We start from the raw sequence: 24,956 nt of genomic DNA, 5'->3' as shown, positions 1-24,956 counted from the left end.
AAACTGCCGTTGCAATTTTATATTATATAGCTAATACTTTCAGCAGAAAATACGCAAAGACGGAAATAGTGCGAAATTGTATTCCAACACAAAGCATTGGCGCAAAAATAAAGGCAAAAACAGTCCAATTAGTGGAATTACAAAGGAGGCAAGGGTTAGTTGTCGAAAGTGATGACGTTTATTTCTCAATTCGAAATAAGATGGTTTTATGGAATTATTTCATTTACGACAGAGGAAAAACACAGAGATAGAGATATATAAACAAAAAAAATTAAAGGAAAATCAATACCGACGGCAAAAAACTAAAACTGGTGGCACAAAACTCTTAGTGTGACTTAAAAAAGCTAGTTACAAGAGAACAGTTATTGACAATTGTGAGAGGCCATTTACAGATGATGATAACAAATTCTGTATCTACAGCGAATTATCTTAAAGCTAGAATTGCAGAATTAATTTGCTTGTTCAACTTTACCAAAAAAACACCTCTGTAAAAAGCAATTAATTTTGTTTTTAATTCAAAAGCGTGAAAATTCAAAAGCTTGGGCCATAAACCCAAATATATGCCGTGTATCATAGATGCAAAAAGCGTGTAAGCTCATTGAGTGAAAGCAGCGTTTTCAGAAAGCGAAATAACAGCTGCATTCAAGGTTACGCAAAGTTAAACAAACTGAGATTCAGGCCACAGTTAGAGCAGCATTTAAATTAGGTCAAAAACAGTCGAGTTTGACCTAAAACAGTATAATAGCTGATTTTCAAGCCAAAACAGCTAAATTTTGGCCCAAAACAGTTAAATTTTCATCACAAACAGAAAAAAAGACACAAATAAGTCTGAAAAACAGAAAACTTTAATTGGGTGCCAACATGACTTAAAAACAATCGGCCGTTTGGCGACACCTGGCGGTAAAGGGTTTATCTTTCGGTACAGAACAATTTTGCACGTTTTTAAAAAATTGATGAATGGTATAAAGTCATTTTTCACAGACTTTAAAAAAAACGTAGGGTGTCGAGAGTTCAGATTTTTTTAAATCAAATTTTTGCTTAATTGGTAGGTCTCTTACATTGTATTACGATTAGAACACAATAAATCAAATTATATTTTCCTGCTTTGTGTTGATGTGGGTTGTTCCAGTTCCGTTTAGTGTTACATTATAGTGATTAATTAACATAAAAATCGCACTTTTAAGTTAGCAGCGCAAAAGCAACAAGATAATACAGGTGGTCGACCTTTGGTCTAAATTAGACCAGTGGTTCCCAACAGGTTGTGGCATCGCAAATTCACGCAGATATTCGAATGTTAATTTGGTATCAGCTCCGATCCGATATTATCGGACGAGTACCGATGCTACCCCTTGGTATCGGGTATCGGCTCCGATCCGATATTATCGGACGAGTACCGATACTACCACTTGGTATCGGGTATCGGCTCCGATCCGATATTATCGGACGAGTACCGATGCTACCCCTTGGTATCGGGTATCGGCTCCGATCCGATATTATCGGACGAGTACCGATTCTACCACTTGGTATCGGGTATCGGCTCCGATCCGATATTATCGGACGAGTACCGATACTACCACTTGGTATCGGGTATCGGCTCCGATCCGATATTATCGGACGAGTACCGATGCTACCAATTGGTATCGGGTATCGGCTCCGATCCGATATTATCGGACGAGTACCGATACTACCACTTGGTATCGGGTATCGGCTCCGATCCGATATTATCGGACGAGTACCGATTCTACCACTTGGTATCGGGTATCGGCTCCGATCCGATATTATCGGACGAGTACCGATGCTACCAATTGGTATCGGGTATCGGCTCCGATCCGATATTATCGGACGAGTACCGATGCTACCACTTGGTATCGGGTATCGGCTCCGATCCGATATTATCGGACGAGTACCGATACTACCACTTGGTATCGGGTATCGGCTCCGATCCGATATTATCGTACATAGCTTGATTTGAAAAAATGAAACTGAAAGGAAAATTTGAATACTGGCCGCCTTTATAACGCAACTGGAAACAAAAAGAAATAGTAGGTTTCAAAGCAACGAAACGCACAAAAGAATAGCCATAAATAGTTTTGGCAAGTTTCCCTGTAGTGACAAACAGTCTCAAACGAGTTGAAGCAAAAGTTTCTTTTAGTAAATGTTCATTCCGATCCAATCCGAAAAGTCTCCGACCTTTGGAGAACAAATAAGAACGATGGAATGCAAAATTAGATGTTTTACTTTGCAATAATTTACTTTACTTTGTTTCATTTAAATTCACTTAACCTGCTCTATCTGTTCAGTTGCCTTTCTACTTTGGCGCTTTACCATCTAAATCTTATAGCACACATTTATAAAAAACTAATTGTTTTCCGCATTTGTTTTAATGCTAAAGGGCAATTCTTATTTTTGCAACAGTTAAACTAAAAAACCCCGGTGCTTCGTGTGCCTTGTGATACACTGTATGCTTTTATGAGCCAGCGAGTTATTGTACGCCCAAGCCGCTGTGCGACAAACTGAGCTTAGTTCTGTTGCTAAAGGGCAATTTCTTAGTTTTGCAACAGTTGCCGAAACCAACTCCGACAGTTTGGTGTGGGGAGTTTTGTGGTACAGTGCAGCATAGGCGTAGCCAGGGGCCTGAGGGGCCATGCCCCCCAAAAATTTATAAATACTTTACTCTAAATAATTTGTCTTTGTTAGCATTTATGAGCAGTACCACAACAGTCGATTACTGGCATGCCACACCTTCAGTTGTCATACATTGTTACGTCACAAACGATGTAGTTAATATAACGTTTGCTATACAATAATGTAGTTTCACTACTTCAAGACAGTTTTTTCACTTTGACTGTTTTTTGAGTACTGCGTTAACACCCAGTCAGTTGCTGCTCGGAACGGTTTGCTAACAATGTTATTTGTTACGGCAGTTAGTACAATGACAAAAGCTAAACAAAAAATTCCAACTTGTTGGCCCCTCAAAAAAATTTTCGGCTGGCTACGCTACTGCAGTGCAGCTGGTTTTATGAGCAAGCGAGATAGTGTACGCGCAAGCTGCTGTATTGAGCTTAGAGTTGGCGTTCGCGCCACACGATCGTCTGTTAAGAAAAACCGTTCAATTCGAGTGCGAGTGACAGACGTCAAGCAGAGACTAAAATATGGCGCATCAGCGATCTTAATCGCAGGAAATAACACAGCGAAAATCTGAATTACTTAAAAATGACTACACGGAACGAAAACATGGGTTGTAGGCTGTAGCTGACTGGTGCTAAAATGTAGCAGTAGAACACAACAAGAATATTTGCCGATTCACATTCTTACTTAGGAGAACAAGAATGTTAATTTCAGTAATGTAATTCTAATTTATTTTCATTTTTTCACGAACTCGGTAATTCTAATCTAATTCAAAAACCTTAAAAGTTCTAATTTAAAAAAATGAAAATATAAAATTTTAATTTCCAGATGTTGAAAATGAATATAGAATATTCAAAACGTTCAAAACGCAACCTACTTCTGTATGGGCTTTGATATTCTTATTACGTCTAAATACAACCTCTAACCATCATGCTCCAAAATTTCAATCTAATGTAAAAACCCTAAAATAAATCTCGTATCCTAAGTGTGCACACATTCCGACAAGCGGTTAAGATTAAGCGCGACGAAAGAACTCTGCTATGTTAAAGCAGCCAAATATCACTCACCTTAGTATATACAGCGGGCAAGTCCATCAATGCGCAAGCTTCAGTACCGTACGATACGATCCCGTGCAGGAAATAAGTTCCGTCCGGGTGACGACACATGAGTGGGCCTCCTGAATCACCCTGCAAACAAAAGCGTTCGGTAAAGTAGGCGTTAAAAACTAGTCCATGCCAAGCAAAAACATACATTTAGGGGCCAGCGATAAAAAGTTAAAAGTTGGTTCAAAAGTTAACAAAATGTTACCTACTTCTGTACCTAATTACGAAAGGCGTTTTTTCGAATTTGGGCAGTTATGAATTTTCAAAGAAACAGTAAACACCCAGTCCGAATGAATTTAAACATGATTTATGTCTCATTTTGAAGGTGGTGACCTAGTTTATATCGTTAAAATTTGAATTTGTTGGCTCAACAGTTAAGGGTTAATATCGCTGAATATTAATATTCATATTTTTGAATATTAATTTTTTTTCAATATTTTTTGTTAAAAGTGTGATTGCTGGAAAGATGTAACCAATACAAGGACTGTGTAAACATTTCAACTCTGTATCGTCACAACTTTCGGAGATATTGCCCAAAACCTATTCCAGCGCGCCAAGTTCGCGCAGGTTACTTCTGTATGGGCTTTGATATACGTCTATAGCCAGAACGCCCAGCCATTGTGTTTGATCGAATAGATCTATTCGCCTTGTTTTAGTATTTATACTTCTCTTTCATATACAATATACATCTAGGTATCTACCTACTTCTGTATGGACTTTGATATTCTTACGAACTACAATCTCCAACCAATATCTTAAGATGGATTCGAAACATTCACAGCATAATACCTACGTAAGGGATTTAATATTTAATCTACTTTCAACTACAACCTCCAGCTATTGTGGTCTAAAACAGAACTAGATTCTCGTTTTCAAATTCTACCGTCACCGGCACCTACCATGCAGCTGTCCTGTCCCAACACTCCTCCTGCGCAAAATTGCGGGTCGTCGAGTGCAACAGCTCGGTTGTTGTACAATGCTGAATTCCCTACTGTGACAAAATTGCAGAGAAATTTTTCTTTGATCTCAACGGTCAATTCCTGAAGAACGTCGCTGCGAATCCCTCCAGATGCTGCGTTAAAAGTTGGATTTATTAGTTGGTCGAAAACATAACAATACTTTGATATATCAGATTGAATTTTATTTTTAGTTTCGGCAGAAGTTTTAGGATTATCGGTGAGCTTTATTCGAATTTTACATTTATTTCGAAAAACACTGATGGTAGGGTGACTTAAGCTAGTGTTTCTTAAACTGGTGAATGGTTCACCCCAGGGTGAATAAACTTTTTGAGGGGTGAACCAACCAAAAGGGGTGAACAAGGGTGAACCGTCATGAATTGGAAGATAGCTTGCGAGCAGGGCGGATATTCTGCATTCTGCGTTAATTTGAATTATCTCTCAGCACCCTTGAGCGTTGGAAATGGCACCCTAGAGCAGTGTTTCTTAATCCAGTGAATGGTTCACCCCAGGGTGAATAAACTTTTTGAGGGGTGAATTAGGGTGAACCGTCAGAAATGGATGGTAGCTCTACAGTAAATCGACTACTGAACTGTTGTTTTTTTGTATTTTCAAGTACAAAAATTTGGTGACTGTGTTTTGTGTTTTTGTAGCTTTATATTTCTGGACTCCAGAAATTGTAGATTTGAAATGGTAAAACTTAGCTTGAGTTGATCTTAACAAAAATTGAAACAACCCAAGTCATTTTGTACTGTTATATATAGACGAGATAGTTTTAGCATATCATGAGACAAGGGTGAATGAAATCTGGAGATAGATGCTAGGGGTGAACGAAACTAAAAAAGTTTAAGAAGCACTGACTTAAGTAATCAACAATTTTACTGTTGTATTTTTCAATAAATTAAAAGTCAAGTCCCAGTCAAGTCATAGTTAGAGCAAGTCCTTGTCAAGTCAAGTCTTTGTCATAAAACTAAAACGTTAATCTAATAAAACTGGTAAACGCGCCCGTATATAAGCAATTACTAGTAAATAATAACATAAAAATTTTAAACGACTAAAGTCAAGTATCAAGTCATTTTGTTCAAAAGACTTAATACAAGACAAGTCATTTAAAATAAATGACCTAACTGTAAAGTTTGGCCTAAACCAAGCTATGGAATCTGTATGTTGATGATTTGTGGCACCGTAATACTGAGTAATACTGACATTGACTATGTGTGTATATAATAAAAAATTAAATTCCACTGAAGGAAAAATTAAATTCGAACACTTATTTTACTTTGAACATCCCTACTGAGATTCGAACTCACAACCTCAGACCGCACTAGGACCGTCTCTCTACCGACTGAGCTATACGCTACTGGTTAGAAATATAAGGTTTCGTCAACCGATAGCCAATAGTTGTTTAAATACCTGGGATGTGGTAATACTTTAAATTAATAGAAAATAAAATTTCTGTTTATCCACCTATATGTTATATTTCTTTTAGTTTGTATATTAACTTTGCATAATGCTAAACGAACCTTTTTTTGCAAAAAAATGGAAATTTGTTTGTTTTTTTAGGAAAAGCTACTACACCATATTATCATAAAAAATCTGGGCCCCAATTTCCCAAAATCGATCTTGACCCAGAGGTATGTTTCATAGCCTTGTAATCACTGTCACATGCGACTTACATTTGAGTCCCCATCCAGCAACCTTGCATAAAGCGTTGGTGAAGGTGGGCTCGGTAGCGCTGTCAGTCGGGGTTCCCTGGGGCACGAGGCAGATAGGGCTGATGTACTTGTTGAAGCCCACCGGTTTGTCAAGCTACAAAGCAAAGCAAGGGCAGGTTACGTCAATCAGTGCAGCTCTCAGTGCTTTTTTATTTTCAAAAACGGCCATTTTGAGCTGAATACGCCAAACCGATTTTAATGGCGATAAACTCACGATCGACTTACGGATTTGAAAAGAATTTATTTCCAAAGGCCGTATTTGTCGAATTCTAAGCAGGGGAATCAGGTGGCACTGTATAAAGACAAATTGTATTGAAATCTCGACAAAAGTTCGCACAACTTCATCAGGTCAAAGTACATTTTTTAAGTTAAGATTGATTGGTAGTGGTTCTGATCAAGATTTTCCAAAACTTGAAATATTGCAACGAAAACACGAAAACATGTAAAATCATATAAATTAAATTCGAAAATTATTTATGTATTATGTTTAGGTTCGCTTTCAAAAGTTCAGTAAAGATAATTTGGTCGTCAGGGCTTCGTTATTATACTAACGCTTCGTAATAGGGTGACCACAAAAAAAGTTTAAAAACACTGCCATATACTTAGTTAATTATGTAATTTTAGGCCTAAATTGTGTCGTCAAAGCTTGTTTTTTGCCCAATTAAAGCCTAAAATAATAATTGGGTCGTCAAATCTTCGCTTATATTTATACTTTACATCCGTAAACGGGTCGTCGCAAAAAGCGTTGAAAAACACTGATACTTAGTTACTGGTGTTTTAACAAAAAAAAAATAGTTCTTTTTAGTTTTGTTTTGGAATTGATTTATCTTTTAAATTGTTTCATTACGACGGTATATTTTATGTTCCAATACCTTTAATAAATAATTGGCTCGCCAAAAGTTTTGCTGTTATTATTGCGCTTCTAATTTGAGTAGATAAGAAGTGAAAAAAATGAGTTTAAAGTTTTGAGCCAACTAAGAAAAACAGTAGTTAGGTAAAACTAATTCTAAAACACAAAAAAACGCATGTATATTATTAAATTGAGAAATTGAATTCGCGAATTGCTTGTGTGCTTTAATTCTAGTTCGAATTTAATTTGGTTTTATCAAAAATTTTAGTTTTTTCAACGGCTTTTTTAATCCCACCAACAGTAATACAAAATAGGCAAAGAAACACTGAAGAAGATAAAACACTGATACTTAGTTACTGGTCTTTTCAGGCCTTTAAAACAATTGGCTCGCCAAAGCTCTGCTGTTATACTTGCGCTTTTAATTTAAACAAAAAAAGGCAAAGAAACACTGATTTAAATCGTAATATCTATAACCAGAGAAGCTGTTTTTTATGATTATTACTGTGCCCACGCAAGTTTGCCTGAAAACAGCTTATCTATGTAACACTTTTAAAGCAAGAAGCGCAGACATGTACGTCCACCCCCAGGTTGTACCTTCACATGTCCCTTATGTATTTGTTAATGACTTAATGTCACAAAATTTTGGGGCCTTCGGCGCTACGTTTTGTTGTCTAATTTTATTATTAATAGCCTTGTTTATCGCCAAAACATGGCAAGTTCATACATTCCTTAGGCGAACACATCATTTAAGTTTAGGGGCGCGACCAAAAACGAAAGAATTTTCGCCCAAAATGCTTGTCACCAGAAGGCTGGCAAGATTCTGCCAGCCTGCCTGGTAGTAACTGTTTATTTAACAAAATCATATCCGTCAAATTACAGACATTAAGATACAGAACCATTCCGGAAATGACCAGTTGCTGATCCCATACAGAGAGTGTACAAGGGAATGACAAGACATTTTTTTTATCTCCATACATATACCAGAAGCCCGGTTGATTTTTTTGTGGGAGAAAATAAGGGTTTCCAACTATTTTTTTTTTTTTTTTTTTTTTTGCTAACTAAAATAAAGCAAAGAAAGTAAGAGTAAAAAGGCAAAAGGGGTAGTGGCTTTATCTTCCCATTGGCCAAAAAGGAGGCCGGGAATGTCTGAAATGTCAGTAATGGTTCAGGCCCTCCTCCGGACAACCATTCCCAAAGGGAGATGGTGCCGCCACATGGAGGTAGGGCCCGAGTTATAACTGCGCACTGGCAGAAGGTCAACTTTTCACCTTTTTGTTTGGGTGTAGGTAATAGGTAAGTGTCAGTATTAGTAATAATTTTAGTTTTATACTGGCCATAAAAACCCAGTTTTACCCAGGGAAAAAATGCCAGGGCACAAACCCCACAGTGATCAGGTTAAATACCACCGTCAGGTAAGTTTTGGGTTTAACTAGAGATATCCGAATGTGGGATCGTTACACATTCGGTGTTCAGCCAGTAATTTCACCTTTACAAGGGCGATGTCGCTTTTAAAGTTTGCGAGGTTGAAGTTCGGATGAACCTTGATTTCCATGACGTTTCGCAGTTCTTCGTTGGGTGACACCACACTTCTGGTGTGTTCGCCCAGCACCACTCCGTAAAGAGTCGGGTCAGTCCTGAAAAGTTTACGTACCGCCATTTAGATTCGGGTTGGCTAAAATTGTGGGCAATACAAAAAATGATATTCCAACTATGACGTCATCAAAACTATACCGGGTTTGATCTAATCCAATAATATCGGTGTAATACTAAAGTAGTAGTATCGGTACTCGTCCGATACTATAGGGTGGTATTGGCACATTTCCGATAAGGAATTTAGGCCAATATTCGCATCCAACGCAGCGATTTCAACCTTAAAGGTTTATTTATCAAACAATGGTTAACACCTGACAGTAATTGAATTTCTTAAAAAAACTCAATTTTCGTAATGCAGAGAGTTTTTGCCTAACAAATCGAAAAAAATTGTAGTTTTAGCATAATTATGACGTCATTAGGTATCGGATCGCGATACTTTTTGTTTGAAATATCGGGTATCAGTATCGGATTTATCGGAAAATTCATAATATCGGACATCTTTACTCATGGCAACCAATGGTATACAAAGGTAAATAAGCCTAAGGCACACTGCACAAATAAAATAACAAACTGTACTCACGTCCCGAAGCAATGTGCTGCTGTGACTATCCATCTCTTGTTGAGCAGCGAACCACCACAGAGGGCTCCAATGAATTGAACGGGCTTCACAAAGATATACGCCACCCAAGGCCAATCACCCTCGACAGCATCATTTCCACCTGAACAAATAAAAACCTTGATCTAACAGTGGTTTTCAACCAGGGTTCCGCTAGTACAGTCAAGGGGTTCCGCAATTTATAAATTGTTTAGCTAAATGGGGTGTTTTTATTACACTGGGGTTCCTCGAGCCAGTGGAATTATTGCACTTGGGTTCCTCGAGCCAGTGGAATGTTTCCATAGGGTTCCACTCCAGCAAAATGGTTGAAAAGCACTGATCTAGGGCAATGGTCTCAACTTTTTTATTAACCGATTCCAAGTTTTATAAAACATGGGATCGCAACCCCAGTTTGTTTTGCGATAAGTAATTTTTAAACTTTTATCTACAATTTCAGAGAGCTGTGGCTAAACATGTGAAACACTACTTTTAAATTAACATTTTCAATATACTCATTTCACTTGTTTAAACCAAAAGCGAAATGAAATCAGGGCAGTCGTTCTCAACTGGGGTGCCGCGGCACACTCAGGTGCTTTTTTTAATGCTCAAGGGTGCCGTGAGATATTTTGAAATCTTTAGGAATTTTATTTTTGCTATTATTTCAATAAATCAAAATATATTCTTACATTGCTTAGAGTTAATTTGTGTTGTTCCAGTTATGTGTATTCATAGTTAACCTCTAAACATTATTGTAAGTTTAAGTAGGGGTATTAATTTATTTTTTTTTGGGGGGGGGGCACCCACAAGAAGAAGAAGGTTGCAAACCACTGCAAAATTACGGCACCACCAAGCAATTTAATCTAGTCTGTGGCTTCACTTTCATTAAAGCACACTTTTCGGCAGAAATAAACCTTGACTTTTTGTTAGATTTGAGAAAAGTTTAATAAATAAAGTATCTTTTTAATTAGGGATACTATTTCTGTGCATTTTTGCTGTATACGTTTTTATTTTTTAGCTTTATTTTTCCCCCGTAAGTTTGTTTTAATGTCTTTAAAACATCTTGTACCTTAAAGGAAAAAACTTACCTATAATTCTTCCATTAATGATTGAACTGATCAATGGACCAAGGGGCGGGCCTGTAAACAAAATAAGAAAAATACATTGCTTAACAAAGCACCTATATAACACACAACATATATAGACAATCACAGTTGGACAAATATGTGAAATTAATTATTTTTAGAATATTATACATTGTAATTAGCCTTAGGGATGTCAGAAATTTGATATTTTATTCCGATAACTGATATTTTGAGCAAAACATTTCTATTGTGAGCAAAAACCGTCTGATGTGATATCAAATGATGCCTTTACCGTGATCAAATAAACAAAATTAATCAAATTGCGAAGTATGATGTTAATGATTTTCAGGCTATTTGGCCGAGATTGGCTTTTGCACTTGGAAACCTATTTATCTTCTATTTTAAACATAAAATGTTCAAGAAATTATGTCTTTAAAGGTTGAGAACTGTAGGTTAAATCGCAAAACATGGCTGTAAAGCACAAATTAACATCGAATCGGATTGCCACTGATATCATAATAGCATAAGTAGCAATACTATCACACAGTACAGTATCAAATCAATCCCATATTATTATCTAACACAGGGATGTCCAACCTTTTAGCAGAATGGTCCGCATTGACACTTTTTTCGATGTGCCGCGAAACCCATTAAATTAAAGGGGTGACGTCATATCGTGATAAAACTACTTAACTTATAAACACCCGCTCTTCCAGAGTAAACTCTAAGTGAATCTCGGCCTAACCGCGCTAAACACAAAAATTGAGTTTACAAGCCGTATCATGCCATGGTACGACACCTTTGGGCTGATATATTTCCTTAAAACAGTCCGCAAAAACACATCTTGCTCAACAATGATGGGCGTTGCGTAAGTGTTTTGGTGGATTTTGAACTACAACATTAGACTCCGTTATAGCTTCAGAAAAAATATTAGATTATGTCTCCATCAAATACTGCGCGTACGACAAGTTTTGATGATATTTGAAACAATTGTTTTAAATAAAGGCTACTGAAAGTGAGAATAAGTGGTGGGCCGCATGTAAACATTAAGCGGGCCGCAATGCAGCCCGCGGCCGCAGGTTGGACATCCCTGATCTAACATATAACATCGCTTAGTGTAATACACAATATCTATACCAGAATCTACATAAATACTGTTTTTGTCACATAAATACTGTTTTGTCATTAAGTAAAAGCAATGATTTTATAGATAAAAAATTACATTAACCAAACATGTGTGCTAGTAATTAAAAAAAGTTAAGTAAAGTACAAAAAGTCGTAAAAAAAGCTTCTTACTCAGATTTGGGAGTTTGTCTTGTTCACGAAGTCCGCATTTTTCATACTTTGTGACTGTATGAAGACAAATTATTTATTAGGGCTTGATTTTAATATTAAATATACTAGTTAGTAGTTACTCAGTGTATTTAAAAAAAGGTATTCTAATAAAGAAAAAAATGTTAGACATTTAGTTTGGATTCTAATAAATGTCAAACTAAGTAATTAGGAAATACTTTTATGAAAGTATTTAAAATAAATTAGGTCTATCAAATTTTACAATTGGCTACCCAGAAAACGGCAGTCAATATTTTCCCTTTCATTAAATCATCATTCATTCCCATATAAGCTAATTGCTGTTTGCAAGAGTCCCTCAAATTTTATGCATTCCTCACAACTTTTCCAAATTAGTATGTAAATCACTGTACAACAGTAAATATTAATAAATATTGTTAAGAGTGTTACATGCTAATCTTGAGGTGAACATTAGGGATTTAAAATAGAAAATTATATGACCTAATATACATAAAAAAAGAATTAATTTTCCAGTTTATTAAAAAAATGCATATTTTTAAAAAATGTTTGGTTTTAGCATAGCAATCCTATAAGATCTACCAACTTAACGGGCGCATTTCAAACAATTGAATCTATAAGGCAATTGGATTCCAAGCTAAAAACTAAAATGATGGTAACTTGTACTTACAGTAGAACTTGTTCTTGGCGCATGGAATCCGGTCATATGGATCCCAACAACAAAACCAGCGTTCACACTGCGATCTTGAAAAGATAAATAAAATAGAAAGATTTAAAGTCGGACTGTATGTGTCCGAATTTGTTGTTGTTTTTATAGGTTATTGTTGCTTTCTACATTCCATACAAACTGCTCTTCATTGGGCAGTGATTGTTATATAAAAAAACACAACAAGGATACAATCGTGACGGCACTCTTGTTATCTTAATAGATAATGCCAAATTCATTTTTTAAATAACAATAATAAACGACAAAAATTTAAAACACTTATAAAATAATCCATAAAGCAAAGCAACAAATAAACAATCCTTAGAATTAATAAAAACATCATTAAATTATAAAATAATTAAAAGAATATGAAAAGTGCCAATAAAAGCAACCATACTTTTAAAAACCATATTCATACTTTTTTTTATAAAGTATATTTTAATTCTACTCATTAGCTTTCAGGTTATACAATACTTTATTCTAATGATATTAAATATTAGTATTCAGTAATAATTATCCATAAAACATTAACCTGAAAAATAAAATTAAAAAAAAAAACAATGACAAGACCCAATTAACCAATCTTGAAAGTATTCAACATAGTCGAAAGAATTCTTCGAAACGTTCAAAATGCCATCTACTTCTGTATGGGCTTTGATATTCTTACTAAGTCTTATTACAACCTCCGACCATTATGCTCCATAGAATAATTTTCTTGCTGGAGCGATGAAAAAAGCCAAACTTAAATATGTGTCGACGGGCCCGTAATAAATTTTAATTTGAAAACAATGGGTCTGATTAAAATAATCAACGAGGTTTAAATCTGGGTAACCAGGTGCAACTAAGGTCAAAAGTGCACCTGATAATATAACATATGGGAAAATTGGGTGTATATTATTTTTTAGGTGGCTGCAGGTTCAGACTGATGAAAAAAAACACTGGTGTACTCGACATACTTTCCAGTGGCCTATTAACTTACTTGGTGACCGCAGTCGAATTGCATGGCCTTCGTGTCCGTCTTTCCAGAGAGCATCCTTCAACCAGACTGTTAAAACCATGTCGCAGAAATTGACGGATCCTTACTCTCTCCCCACGCCAGCCAGCTGTACATTTTAATAAAGTATAAATTGACAAACCTAGTTTTTAACCTAGTCCACGCAGCAGAAAACTGAGGGCTCAAACTAGTAACTAGCCAGCCTGTACGTGCACATCAGGAAAAAATCAGGTCTGTATTTTATGGCACTTCACGCTTAGATCCGGGTGTGCAGAACATAAGTTTGAGGTGTATAGGTTGGCGATTTTTGTGTTTTTCCAACAATTTAGCTTTTTTTGAAATTTATATGCGCAATGGAACAGTTTGGGTGTTCACGCAATTTTCTTGGGGTGGGCACCTGCTAAAGAATGCAGACTGGGTGATGCTGTGCTCCAAAGGTCAAAAATGCAACCCTAGTATAATGTACTAGTATAAATGTATAAAATAGGGGCATATTTGATTTTGGCGGGTATAGGTTAATTAGGTTTGTTGAAAAAACTTGAAAGTTCGCAAGTTTGCCATACTTAAACAGTGGCTTGCCTTAAGGGTCATCCTGCTAGACTGCGACTTTTGCCCTGGTTCAGATAAGAAATTGATTTGAATAAGCAGCGCGTTTCGGTTCTCTACGACGCGCGAATTTTAATTCGTAAAAACTAAAAATAATGGTGAAAAACCAGTAGACAAAAAATGGCGTTTAATTGTTATCAAACACTTTAAATATTAAGGGTTTTAAAGCAAAGTAAAAAATATCTATCACCGGATTACATTTGTTTCGGCATAAAGAGGACGCCTTTGGGTCTCGAATTGGGCGGCGGTACATTTCACGAAAAATATCAAGTACCCATATCGGAATAAAATCATAAGTATCGGAGATTACTAGTGTGGTAAACAGGTCATTTTGAAATGACCTAAGTCCAAGTCATGTCATTAGAAAAAGTAATTTACAAGTCAAACGACGAATATAATAATAAAACGATAAACTATTTAAGTCAAGTCATTTTACCAAACCGACTTAAGTCAAGAAAGCAGTTACTTAAGTCATTACAACACTGGAATCCACTTTTTTACTCCTAAAGTCATAAACAGTAAACACCTACCTCGAATTGGTATTCCTGGGACTCTGGTAGTCTCAAACTGAAGTGAGAGGGGTCTTCTAGGGTAAGGCCCGGGCCCAGAAGACGGGTTCCCGACATAATTACGAGGGTAATTGGGATTTGGCGACCTTCCATAACCCTGATTGTACTGCGGCGGTGCTATTCCATTCCTCTGGTATCCAGGGGCAGGTGCTATTCCATTCCTCTGGTATCCAGGGGCAGGTGCTATTCCATTCCTCTGGTATCCAGGGGCAGGTGTTACTCCGTTGGTCGGGTATACGGGTGCTGGTCTTATTCCGTTCGGTGGATAGACAGGAGATTGATATATGTGACGGTTGGCGGGTGGACGCATTAAGGACATCAAAAAGAACGGTACCATATTCATTTTGGTCGGTCCTGTCGAGATAATCTTCGCTAGAGACTATACTCTAAAAAGAAGATTAAAATAATTTTATTGTCTGTAAATGGGGCAGACCTATTTGTCTAATTCTAAAATTAAAGTAGAAATGAAAGCAATTCGCGCATTTCAATTGCTTTTATTTACACCTGATAAAGCACGGTTTTGCGAAAGCTTGCCGAGAATCAATGCAATTTGTCTTTATGTACTGCCGCCTAACAACCCTATTGCGACTTTTATTTTTATTCATCTCTAAAATATCACTCAGCTAAACCAGAGATTCCCAAACTGGAAGATTCCACCCAGTAAGAAATCGCGCGAGTAGGTCTTTACAAAGTGTGGCAACAATAGAGGGGGAACTTTTCTGACATTCAATAATTATGCAGATGTCCGATCTAACGCTAAAGACAATCCCTAACTATGTTTGACATAATTCATCATAAGCGCGTTCAAACCAAAGTACATCTCCTGTTGCAATAGTCTCAAAAACCAACAGAACAAATGCGAATTGGGAATCTCCAGCTGACGCTTTTGCGAAAATTCAAGTATGTAAAAAAACAGTTTATAAATATTTGCCCCTCTTAAAATGCCTTAAGGAACGTAGTTTGAAGTCTGCGCGTTGGTACGATAGTAGACTGCATCAACCATCCGAGATTTCAGTCGCAAATGATCGGTTATATGCACACAGACGGAATAAAGGCAGTTAGTGCCACTGGTAGCACAGGTCGAACGTGTTAGGCCGGTTGCGTTGACGCCCTTGCCGAGTCCTTCGCTCATTAGCGACCTTACTTAGCACTGTAGGATCTAAGGCCGAGCGTTTTTGCTTTCAACCAGCGTTGCAAACAAGTCATTTTAAAAATACTAAAATCCTAGTGATGTCATTTGTCAAAATAAATCAAGTCTTAGTCTAGTCATTTTGAATAAATAACAAGTTTAGTCAATTTCAAGTCAAGTCCTTGTCATAAGAAATAAACGTAAAACTATTAAATCTGGGCAACTTGTTCGATTATGAGCAATAAGTGATCAACACGCAACATAACAAAAACGCAGCATACGGCAAGCAAATAGTTTTATGTGCGAAAATTAAGCTTATTGAAACGACTTTGTTTCCACCCAAGTCATTTTTCCAAAGACTTAACTCAAGTCAAGTAATTTGCTCAGAAGACTAAAGTCAAGTCAAGTATTTTTGCCCGTACGACTTAAGTAAAGTAAAAAAACAGTGACTTGAGTGCAAGCAATTACAATACTTTCAACCAAGGTATGTCCGATAATATCGGATCAGAGCCGAATACCCGAAACCAGATATCTGTGTTCGTCCGATACATGGAAGTATCGGTGGCGACTCGATACCAAATTCATTTATTCGTGCAAAATAAAGCGACGATTTGCGACCCAGCGCAAAGTTCTACTTAGAAGGTAAGTTATAGATCGAATATAATAATAGGCTTCCAAAATAAAAAAATCACATTTAGGCCTAATTATATGAAAATCCATAACATTTCGCCTATCATTTAAGCAATTTTGCTCGTTTGACAATAGTAATGACGTCATTTGGTATCAAAGCAGATCGTTTTTACACAAAATAAAGGAAATCGATATCAGGTTAAATACCAAAGATTGGACACCAAAACTTTTAACCCTTGTTGTGAAACTGAAATAATTTACCAAAATACTGCAGATACTTGGTATTTTTTCACCCAATATTTATTTTCTACTGTTCAAAGCTTAACTTAGTCCATAAAGTGCTATACGTGCTAAACATTTGAACCTGTAGTGGCCTTTTGTAGACATGTTTAAAGACCTAGAGCCCGGATAGATCAGCTAAACTCTGCAGAAATACTGCTTGTGTAACAATACAGTTGCAATCGTGAGAAAAAATCAACTATTTAAAAAGCTGTTCTGACGAAGAATGCTGGTAGGCCCACAACCTCAAGTCGTGGCACTAACAACGCAATTGCTACACTCTTACATATTTCACCGAGGCAACGGTTAGTTTGCAAAAACAAATTCGTACGAAGTTCGTTTAAACAAGTGCTAAATGCAATTATACTATAAACAGGGGTTGTTGGTGTACTTCTCACTATGTAGAAAATAAATGCATAAAGAATTATTCGAAATGTTCAAAATGCTACCTATTATACTTCTGTATGGGCTTTGATATTTTTACTACGTCTAACTACAACCCCCAGCCATTATGCCTAAACCTCGTACGAAGTTGGTTGAGCCAAGTGCTGATCACTATTGAGACCGCCCGCTCGCTTGTACCATCTCACAATGTCGCCGCGTCCGGTTCTTAACGGGAGAAAAATATGTCGTACACCTAGCACCGATGTCCCACCACTACTTACGCCCTGGGGGCCTGGCGCGTTATTGGACGTTAATATAGATGTGCAAGTAAATACTTTCCTGTCGTTAACGAGATGCCGGTAGTTTTTGGCGCCTGACCAAAACGCTAAGCTTTTTGTTGATTTCTATTTCCGATACCCGATACTAAGTTGTTACGTGTCCGATACTGAACGCCACATTTCTATTTAAACATAACGTTTTATAACTTTCGAAACTTTATCAGCAAATTATTTGAAGTAACAATCAAAAGTAACTTTTAACCCTCCATCGGCTGGCAAAAATAAATTTCAACGATTGTCGTTTGCTTGATTGACTGAAGTAATGACGTTTGCACTTTTTGCCAAAACATCGGCTATCGAAATGAAATACAAGATATCCGTCCCGACTTGTTTCATAAGCGCGTGGTTTTAAATATACGTACTTTCTGTTTCGAAAAGCGGACGATTTTTTGTTTAAAAAACAACGTTTTGTTTTTGCTTTTGCGCGACTGGGGTGCCACGTAAATGGCTTCTTATGTGATAGTCTGTGAAAACAAAACCTATATAGCATTTTGAGAAAGGTCTGACACTGACAGGTCACCCACAACAGTTCCACTAAGGTTTGGTTCTACACATTTGGATTTCTTGTATTCATTTTCCAAATTCTAAAGACTTTAGAGTCCAGTGGTTCCCAAACTTTTTTGGCTCGCGGCACACTAAAAATATCTTAAATATTTCGCGGCACACTTTTAACAGAACAACATTAGAGTCATTTTACAATCGCCTTGACAAACTATATCTACATGTCTCAATGTGATTAATTTGTAATGGGTATAGTGCGTATTCAAGTCTAAAATGCTTGCGTGTGTGCCTATGTGTATAACAAATACTCTATTTTCCGAAATTACAAAACAGTTTCGCGGCACACTTGACAATTTCTCGAGGCACGTTAGTGTGCCGCGGCACACAGTTTGGGAATCACTGCTTTAGACGAATTGAGTAAACTATAAAGTCACTACTTTTAAAATATTTGACTTGACTCCAGTAGGTTTTGGTGAAATACTTGTTGGTAAAATTTGGTTAGTTTTTTTACCTTTAGTTCAGCTTGTGAAACAGTTTGCTTGCTTTATGTTATTTTTTTGTATTGAGTTATATTTCAAATGACTCGACTGTGAATCAAAAAGATTTCAAAATCTCTTGTTCACAATTTATATATACAAACTATTTGTTGTCAATTATATGCTTTAGTACCAACGAAGATTAGAGACAACTTTGGGTCATAAAAGGTTTGCAAAATCACACCAGGCGAGAATATTTAATGTTTTTTTTTTGAAATCATTTTTTGTGAAATTAAAGGGAAGCCTTGCGGAAAGACCTTTATCAAAACTATTTTTTTACTTCAAAAAATGGCATAAACGAGGTCTAATCATGTGCCAACCTGTTATCCTGTTAAAAAGGTTTATTTAGAATGCATTAATCTCGAAGCACCGTTCACTTGTGTTTGTGTATTTCTTGCGTGTAATAAACAGAGGGCAACAAACGATGGCGGATATTTGTCGGGGCAATAAACATTCCCGAAAGCGCGCTGTTCGCAAATTGCTGACACTTGTTTTTTCTACAGCGGCGATGACGTATTAATCGCACCCTAGGGGCGAATCCGCGAGGTTCCCAACAGAAACTGGGTGTAAATCAAAGAGATTAACAACGGGCATTCGACAAATGTCGGGACAAAAGTTCAGCTGGCAGAATCACACAGCGCGTTTTTCTCTGAAATCCCATTTTTGATGAATATCACAAATGGCGTTCGGACAACTGGAACAGCAAACCTATATTAGTGTTGTAATGACTTATGTCAATGACGATTAAGTGCACTTAAGTCACTGTTTTTAAATGCCTTAAGTCTTTTGACAAATTGCTTAGTTTAAAAAGATTTGGATAAATGTTTTTCTCGCCGAAAATCCCATTTTGGTCAGCGGGTTTATAATACAATTGACGTTGGGGCAACTGAAAAAGCAACCTCAGTGTTGTAGTGACTTATCTTAATGACTTAACTTCACTTAAGTCACTTTTGGGCAAAATGAATTGACTTAAGTTATTTAAGCAAATGACATTTTTTTTTATTATGCATATTTTTAAACCAAATTGCGTTATTAATCTTGTTTTCACATAAAACAATTTGATTGCTTTATATATGTTGTGTTTGTGGTAGCTTTTACGTGAGTTATTGCTCATAGTCAGACGAGTTTATCAGTTCACGGTTTGATTTTATGACAAGGACTTGACTTGAAATTGACTTGTTTTAATTAAGACTTGACTTGGACAACCCATGGCTTGACTGGGACATTAATCATTTCAAAACGACTTGTTTACATAACAACACTGACCTATATACACACTTAACTGTCGCGAAGAAAATGAAACGCTTTTATGTCAAGTGAGCTAAAGGAGGCGCGCATATTCTAATTACGTTGATATCCGGTAAGCGAAGTGAAATTACCTCCACTAATTGATGTCCATTCCACTCAGAAGGCGTGGTTGGACTAAATTCGCTGACGTTGGGATATGGGGGCCCTATTCGCAACAATTAATGATCCTGAGAGCTGGGTTCCATGATTGAAGTAGAAGGTTTCTTAAACCATACAAATCGACACTCTGATGCGCCGTTTTGTTTTTTAAGGTCGACGAACAATGATTGTATATAAACCAATTCTGGTAATGAAGTGCTTGCAAATATTTTTATCCTCTGATATATGTGAATTGGAAATCATTCCAAGGGAAAAAAAGAAACGAATTTATTATTATCCCCTGATATATGATCATTCCTATATCAAAAAATGCATCAAAAGAAATCATTCCTACAAAAAAAAGCACTGATTTATTATCCTCTGATGTGTCAATTCGAAAGCATTCTCACCAAAAAAATGCAGCAATTTAGTATAATTCGCTTATACAAACAAATTAGGACATAAATAGTAGCTAATAAGCAAATTCCTAGAGCTTAATTAGTGCGCCAGTAGGTCCAAAAAAACGTTTATCAAGTCACGTAAAAGTATACCATACCACCTATTTAGGCCAGAAAATGTTTATTGGACTTCAATCGTCGCCTGGATTATAAATTACCTATTGCGTTTTGACCTGGAATTCACAAATACAACAAACAACGCCAGAATGGGCTAAAAGGTTGATTTTAAAATGCACTTTAAAAAAACTAACAATTAAAAGTAGCTTATTTTAATTAAAAGTACATTTTTTTATTAAGCGGTCATTGATAGCGTTCCACACTATTGTTAATAAAACTCCATATATTCTTCACCTTAAAGGGGTAGCTTTACCCAACCACTGGTCTACAGACTCAGCAAAACACTTTCGTTTTTTACAGGCGTCATCGTTGAAATGTCGATATCACTTTAGAACAAAAAACGAGCACTTATACAAAGCCTATTTTTAGCAAAATAGCAGCCCTGTTCACGTTCGAACGATTTTATGGATTTTTCGATTTTCTATACCTCAGTAATTTTTTGCTTGCCGCTAAAAAACGTAAAATATTGCCTCGCGACTGTAACATCAGACGGTCTATCGTCCAGACTCATAAAAACGTGTTGATTATTTTATTGCTGAGAGCCTGTTTTTACATTGACAGCTTTGAGATACTACGAGTAACTTAGAAAGCCTGGAATCAACCCCCATACTCGTTCTCGATACAAGTTTCTCAGCTTGACAGTGCTCATGTCTATGAAATGTAGCTTGATAATTAACTGCAAAGCCACAAAGGTCGAGTAAATCGACATCATCTTGATTAAGACGTTTCGATACGAGCTTGTATCATCTTCAGTTAATGTGGCTGAAGTAAATCCAAAACTAACTTATAAGGTGGGGCGCAATTCCTACTATTGTGAGTCTCTAACTGATTTTGGCTTTGGGGTTTATTATCAAGCTACATTACAGAACATAGTGTAGCTAAGCATATTAGAATCCATGCCACAAAACAGACTCTGAAGGTAGTAAAAATTTTAATTTATAACAACTATAACTACCAAAAAATAGGCAATTTAATATTCACAAACGTTTCGGCAATATCTCATGCCATCGTACTATGACTTTGATATTATGATAAAATATCTACTCGAGTTGTTCAAACTGTCCCAGGAACTTAAATCATCTTCTTTAATATAAAAAAGCAGCTCCAACGTTTGATATAGTCATAAAAAAAACCTGAGTTGAAACCTCACGACAGACTTTCTCCGGCCTTGTCCATCTTGCATTACAATCCTCATTATTGATGATAACGTCTGTATTGGAGAAATGTCGATTTTATCGAATATAATGGCTTAATATTTTTATTGAAAGCCTCATTAGACTAAACGATTTCGGTAATAGCCTTTCGGAATTCAACCGGCAAACATGTGGTTTCATCACCCCTTTTACCCTTTATTCATCCGCACTTTTCAGAAGGCTTTATTACGTCGACGGTGTGCTGACACGACATTAATAGCGGGAATTCCCCTAACGCTTGTCCGAGCAATCGATGACGTCATATTTCTAAACCAGTGGTTCTCAACCGCCGGTCCGCGTCAACTTTCCTGCCGGTCCGCCAAATATAGTACAATTATATATCTCAATTGCCAAATGTTAATAGTTGTCTATCAAAGTTAGAAATTCGCCAGTCTAGCAATTTGCAGCATTCTGACGTAGCATAGAGATAATGGTCTATTTTCGACTTTAAAGTAGGCTACAACTCGTTTATGTCTTAAAATTTAAGACCAGTTGTATATAAAAGCTAAAAAGAATTTTAGTTGCATACTTTTGTCGTAATTTCATTTAGGGTTGATTTTGATTTTTGAATTTTTTTTTGATTTTTTTTCTGGTCCGAAAAACATGTTTTGAAATTTACGAATCCGTAAGCTAAAAAGGTTGAGAACCACTTCTCTAAACAGTTTTTGTTGGTTCCGAGGTCACGGTCCGATGCGGAAGGTAAGCAACCTGTACGTAGTTGGGTTTTATTATTAAAACGGCAAATTGCACAAGAGGTTAGTGTAGAAAATGTCCGATACTTGAAATTTTATTTCCGATAACCAATATATCGGACAAAAAGTATCACGATCCGAAAAATAGATGAAATTCAAACGTTTCTAAGGTTCTTAGATCCAATTTAGAGTTTTTCAAAGTAACAATTTTAGGTAAATGTTACAAAAAAAACGATAATTGGGCTTCTCGACTCAAAATCAAATTTCGCTCTAAAACCCTGAAATTTATTTCCACTGCTGTTATCAATCTGGTCAATTTTAGTGTTTGAGCATTGGTATGACGTCATTTGGTATTGGTTAGTGGCAATTGTCCCCCAAATATGGCTTTGTATGATGCTTTCATATTGGTATGAAAATATCATACAAAGTATCGACATTCACAATATAATCAAATTGAAAGTCGGAATAGACTATTTTACATACAAGGATTTTTCGTTGAATAGTATAAACAGAAAACTTGGGCCCTCACAACGACTTGCGTATATTTTAGCGATTTAACAAAGTTGGAAAGTCCCACTTAATTAGCATTTAGCTGATGGCCGAAGGCCGAATTCATCTCTGGTTGGTTTTCAGAGAAATCTTTAATGCGAAGACATTGTCTGGCAGGTTCAGGCGTGAACGTTATTCTAGTTTTTTTTTTAAATTAAAGTATTTCCATTTTTTCAAATTAATTTAGAATTAGAATTACCATAATCTTTCAAAAAAACTAATTACATTTAATATCGTAGTTCAAATCACGATTTATTTTCGTAAAAATGTGAATAGTAATATTAGTGTGCTAATTTTAATACGTTTTAACATAGGACATGCTTTTAAGACTATAAAAGTCACCTAAAATTTGTACCGAACAAAGAGTTTTAATTCAAATTCTTTGTTTCGACCAAGAGACTAAAAATGGCGTTGGACAAAGTAGAATTTTGTGTTAAATCCAAATGAGATAAAAGCTAGAATTAGAGCACACAAGCTATTTACCAATTAGATTAGAATTAGAATTAGTCCTATTTTTGTTCTAATTAACTAAATTAGAAAACTAGATTGTCAAGTTGTCCAAGTTTGGCCCGCAAGCCTGCATAAGACAAAGGGTTGAAAAACGATTGGTGCAGCGCACTGCATCCTTCTGATGTATAGATAAGACCCGACGTAACAAACTTGGTCGCACCAGACGCTGAATAACGAATGTGGGAAAATTTGTGCACGTTTAGCGAGAAAAGTTGTTGTTGGTATTTCGCGGACCTCGCTTGCACGTTAATGAGGTTTCGACGTGAAGCAAATAATGTGATAGCTGGCTAATAGGGCTCGAAATACTCACTATCCGAAAATACTGACTTTTAAAACGAAATACTGACTTTTCCAAAAATATCGACTTTTCGAAAAATACTGACATTTTAAAACGAAACAATGAATTTTTAAAAATACTGACTTTTCCAAAAATACTGACTTTTAAAACGAAATACTGACTTTTCAAAACCAAATACAGACTTTTTAAAAATAATGACCTTTCAAAATGAAATACTAACTTTTTAAAACTAGATGTGTTTAAATCTAATGGTCCAGGGGCCGGAAATCTTTTAACTAAGCCATTAAAGCCGAATATTTTTGGCTGTATTTTCTTTTTTTTTTGAAAAACAAGTTAATCTGAAATGACTCCAAAATCAAGTAATTTTAAGATGACTTAAATCCCAGTAAAGTCATAATTAAAGCAAGTCAATTTCAAGTGATGTCCTTGTCATAAAAACTAAACGTTAACTATTATAATTGACGCTTCATTTCAGCAAAAGTCATTTGACTGAAAGACTTAAGTCAAGTTATTATTATCAAAAGGCTTAGGTCAATTCAAGTCATTTTGTTCAAAAGACTAAAGTCAAGTCAAGGTATTTGAAAATAGTGACTCAAGTGCATCTAAGCATTGACTTAAGTGATTACAACACTGTTATTTACATGAGAGCCATATATTATCGAGGTCTGCGCCGGGCGGTTTAAGTTCACAAGTCGAGAAGCTGTCAAATAACGGGCAGTGTGGAGCATACTGGGCCCCGGGCAAGATGTCACTGACTTGCACGATCGGCAGTGAAGGTGTGGGTTTGTGGGAATAGAAGCTTAAGTAACCACACTATGCACGGGTCTGTAATGCAGCTTGATTAAAAGAATTTTGAAAAAATGTCGAGTAGATCGACATCATCTTGATAAAGACGTTTCGATACGAACTTGTATCATCTTCAGTTAATGTCACTGAAATATCAAGTTTTAAACTATAACTGAACTATGTTTCTTTAAATTAACGTGACTTAATACAGTGGGACACTTTGTAATTCGGCGAGCAGTAAATCCTCGCCTTCAAAAGGTCGAACGAAATTCTTACCATCCTGAGCTTCGAACTGAACGTTTGTAAATACCAAAATGTCGATTTTATATTGTAGATATAGTTGTTGTAATTTAGCTTATAGGCTGTCCTGTGGTATGGGTTGTAATATTCTTAGGTACACAATGCACGGATTTGTTATGCAGCTTGATATCATCATCTGAAAATATATCCCGACCTCACTTATAA

At 36.3% G+C, this 24,956-nt stretch overlaps 1 protein-coding gene across 1 annotated transcript; it reads right to left on the bottom strand.

Moving 5' to 3' along the window:
* Window positions 1–1,966: 1,966 nt before the first annotated feature.
* On the bottom strand, window positions 1,967–15,073 carry LOC146134836 (tryptase-like). Its single transcript, XM_083395136.1, has 11 exons — window positions 14,667–15,073; window positions 13,516–13,639; window positions 12,501–12,574; window positions 11,819–11,872; window positions 10,526–10,576; window positions 9,426–9,564; window positions 8,739–8,886; window positions 6,364–6,496; window positions 4,631–4,803; window positions 3,696–3,815; window positions 1,967–2,190 (listed from the first exon to the last, which is right to left on the bottom strand). Exons 1-11 carry the CDS (start codon window positions 15,046–15,048, stop codon window positions 2,149–2,151), a joined length of 1,440 nt encoding a protein of 479 aa, XP_083251262.1. The 5' UTR covers window positions 15,049–15,073; the 3' UTR covers window positions 1,967–2,148.
* Between the last annotated feature and the right edge of the window lie 9,883 nt (window positions 15,074–24,956).

This window comes from Ascidiella aspersa, chromosome 8 (genome assembly GCF_963924565.1).
Source record: "Ascidiella aspersa chromosome 8, kaAscAspe10.2, whole genome shotgun sequence".
Taxonomy (NCBI): Eukaryota; Metazoa; Chordata; class Ascidiacea; order Phlebobranchia; family Ascidiidae; genus Ascidiella; species Ascidiella aspersa.
The sequence above is the reverse complement of the archived record's forward strand: the minus strand, read 5'-3'. Positions and strand labels throughout refer to the sequence as shown.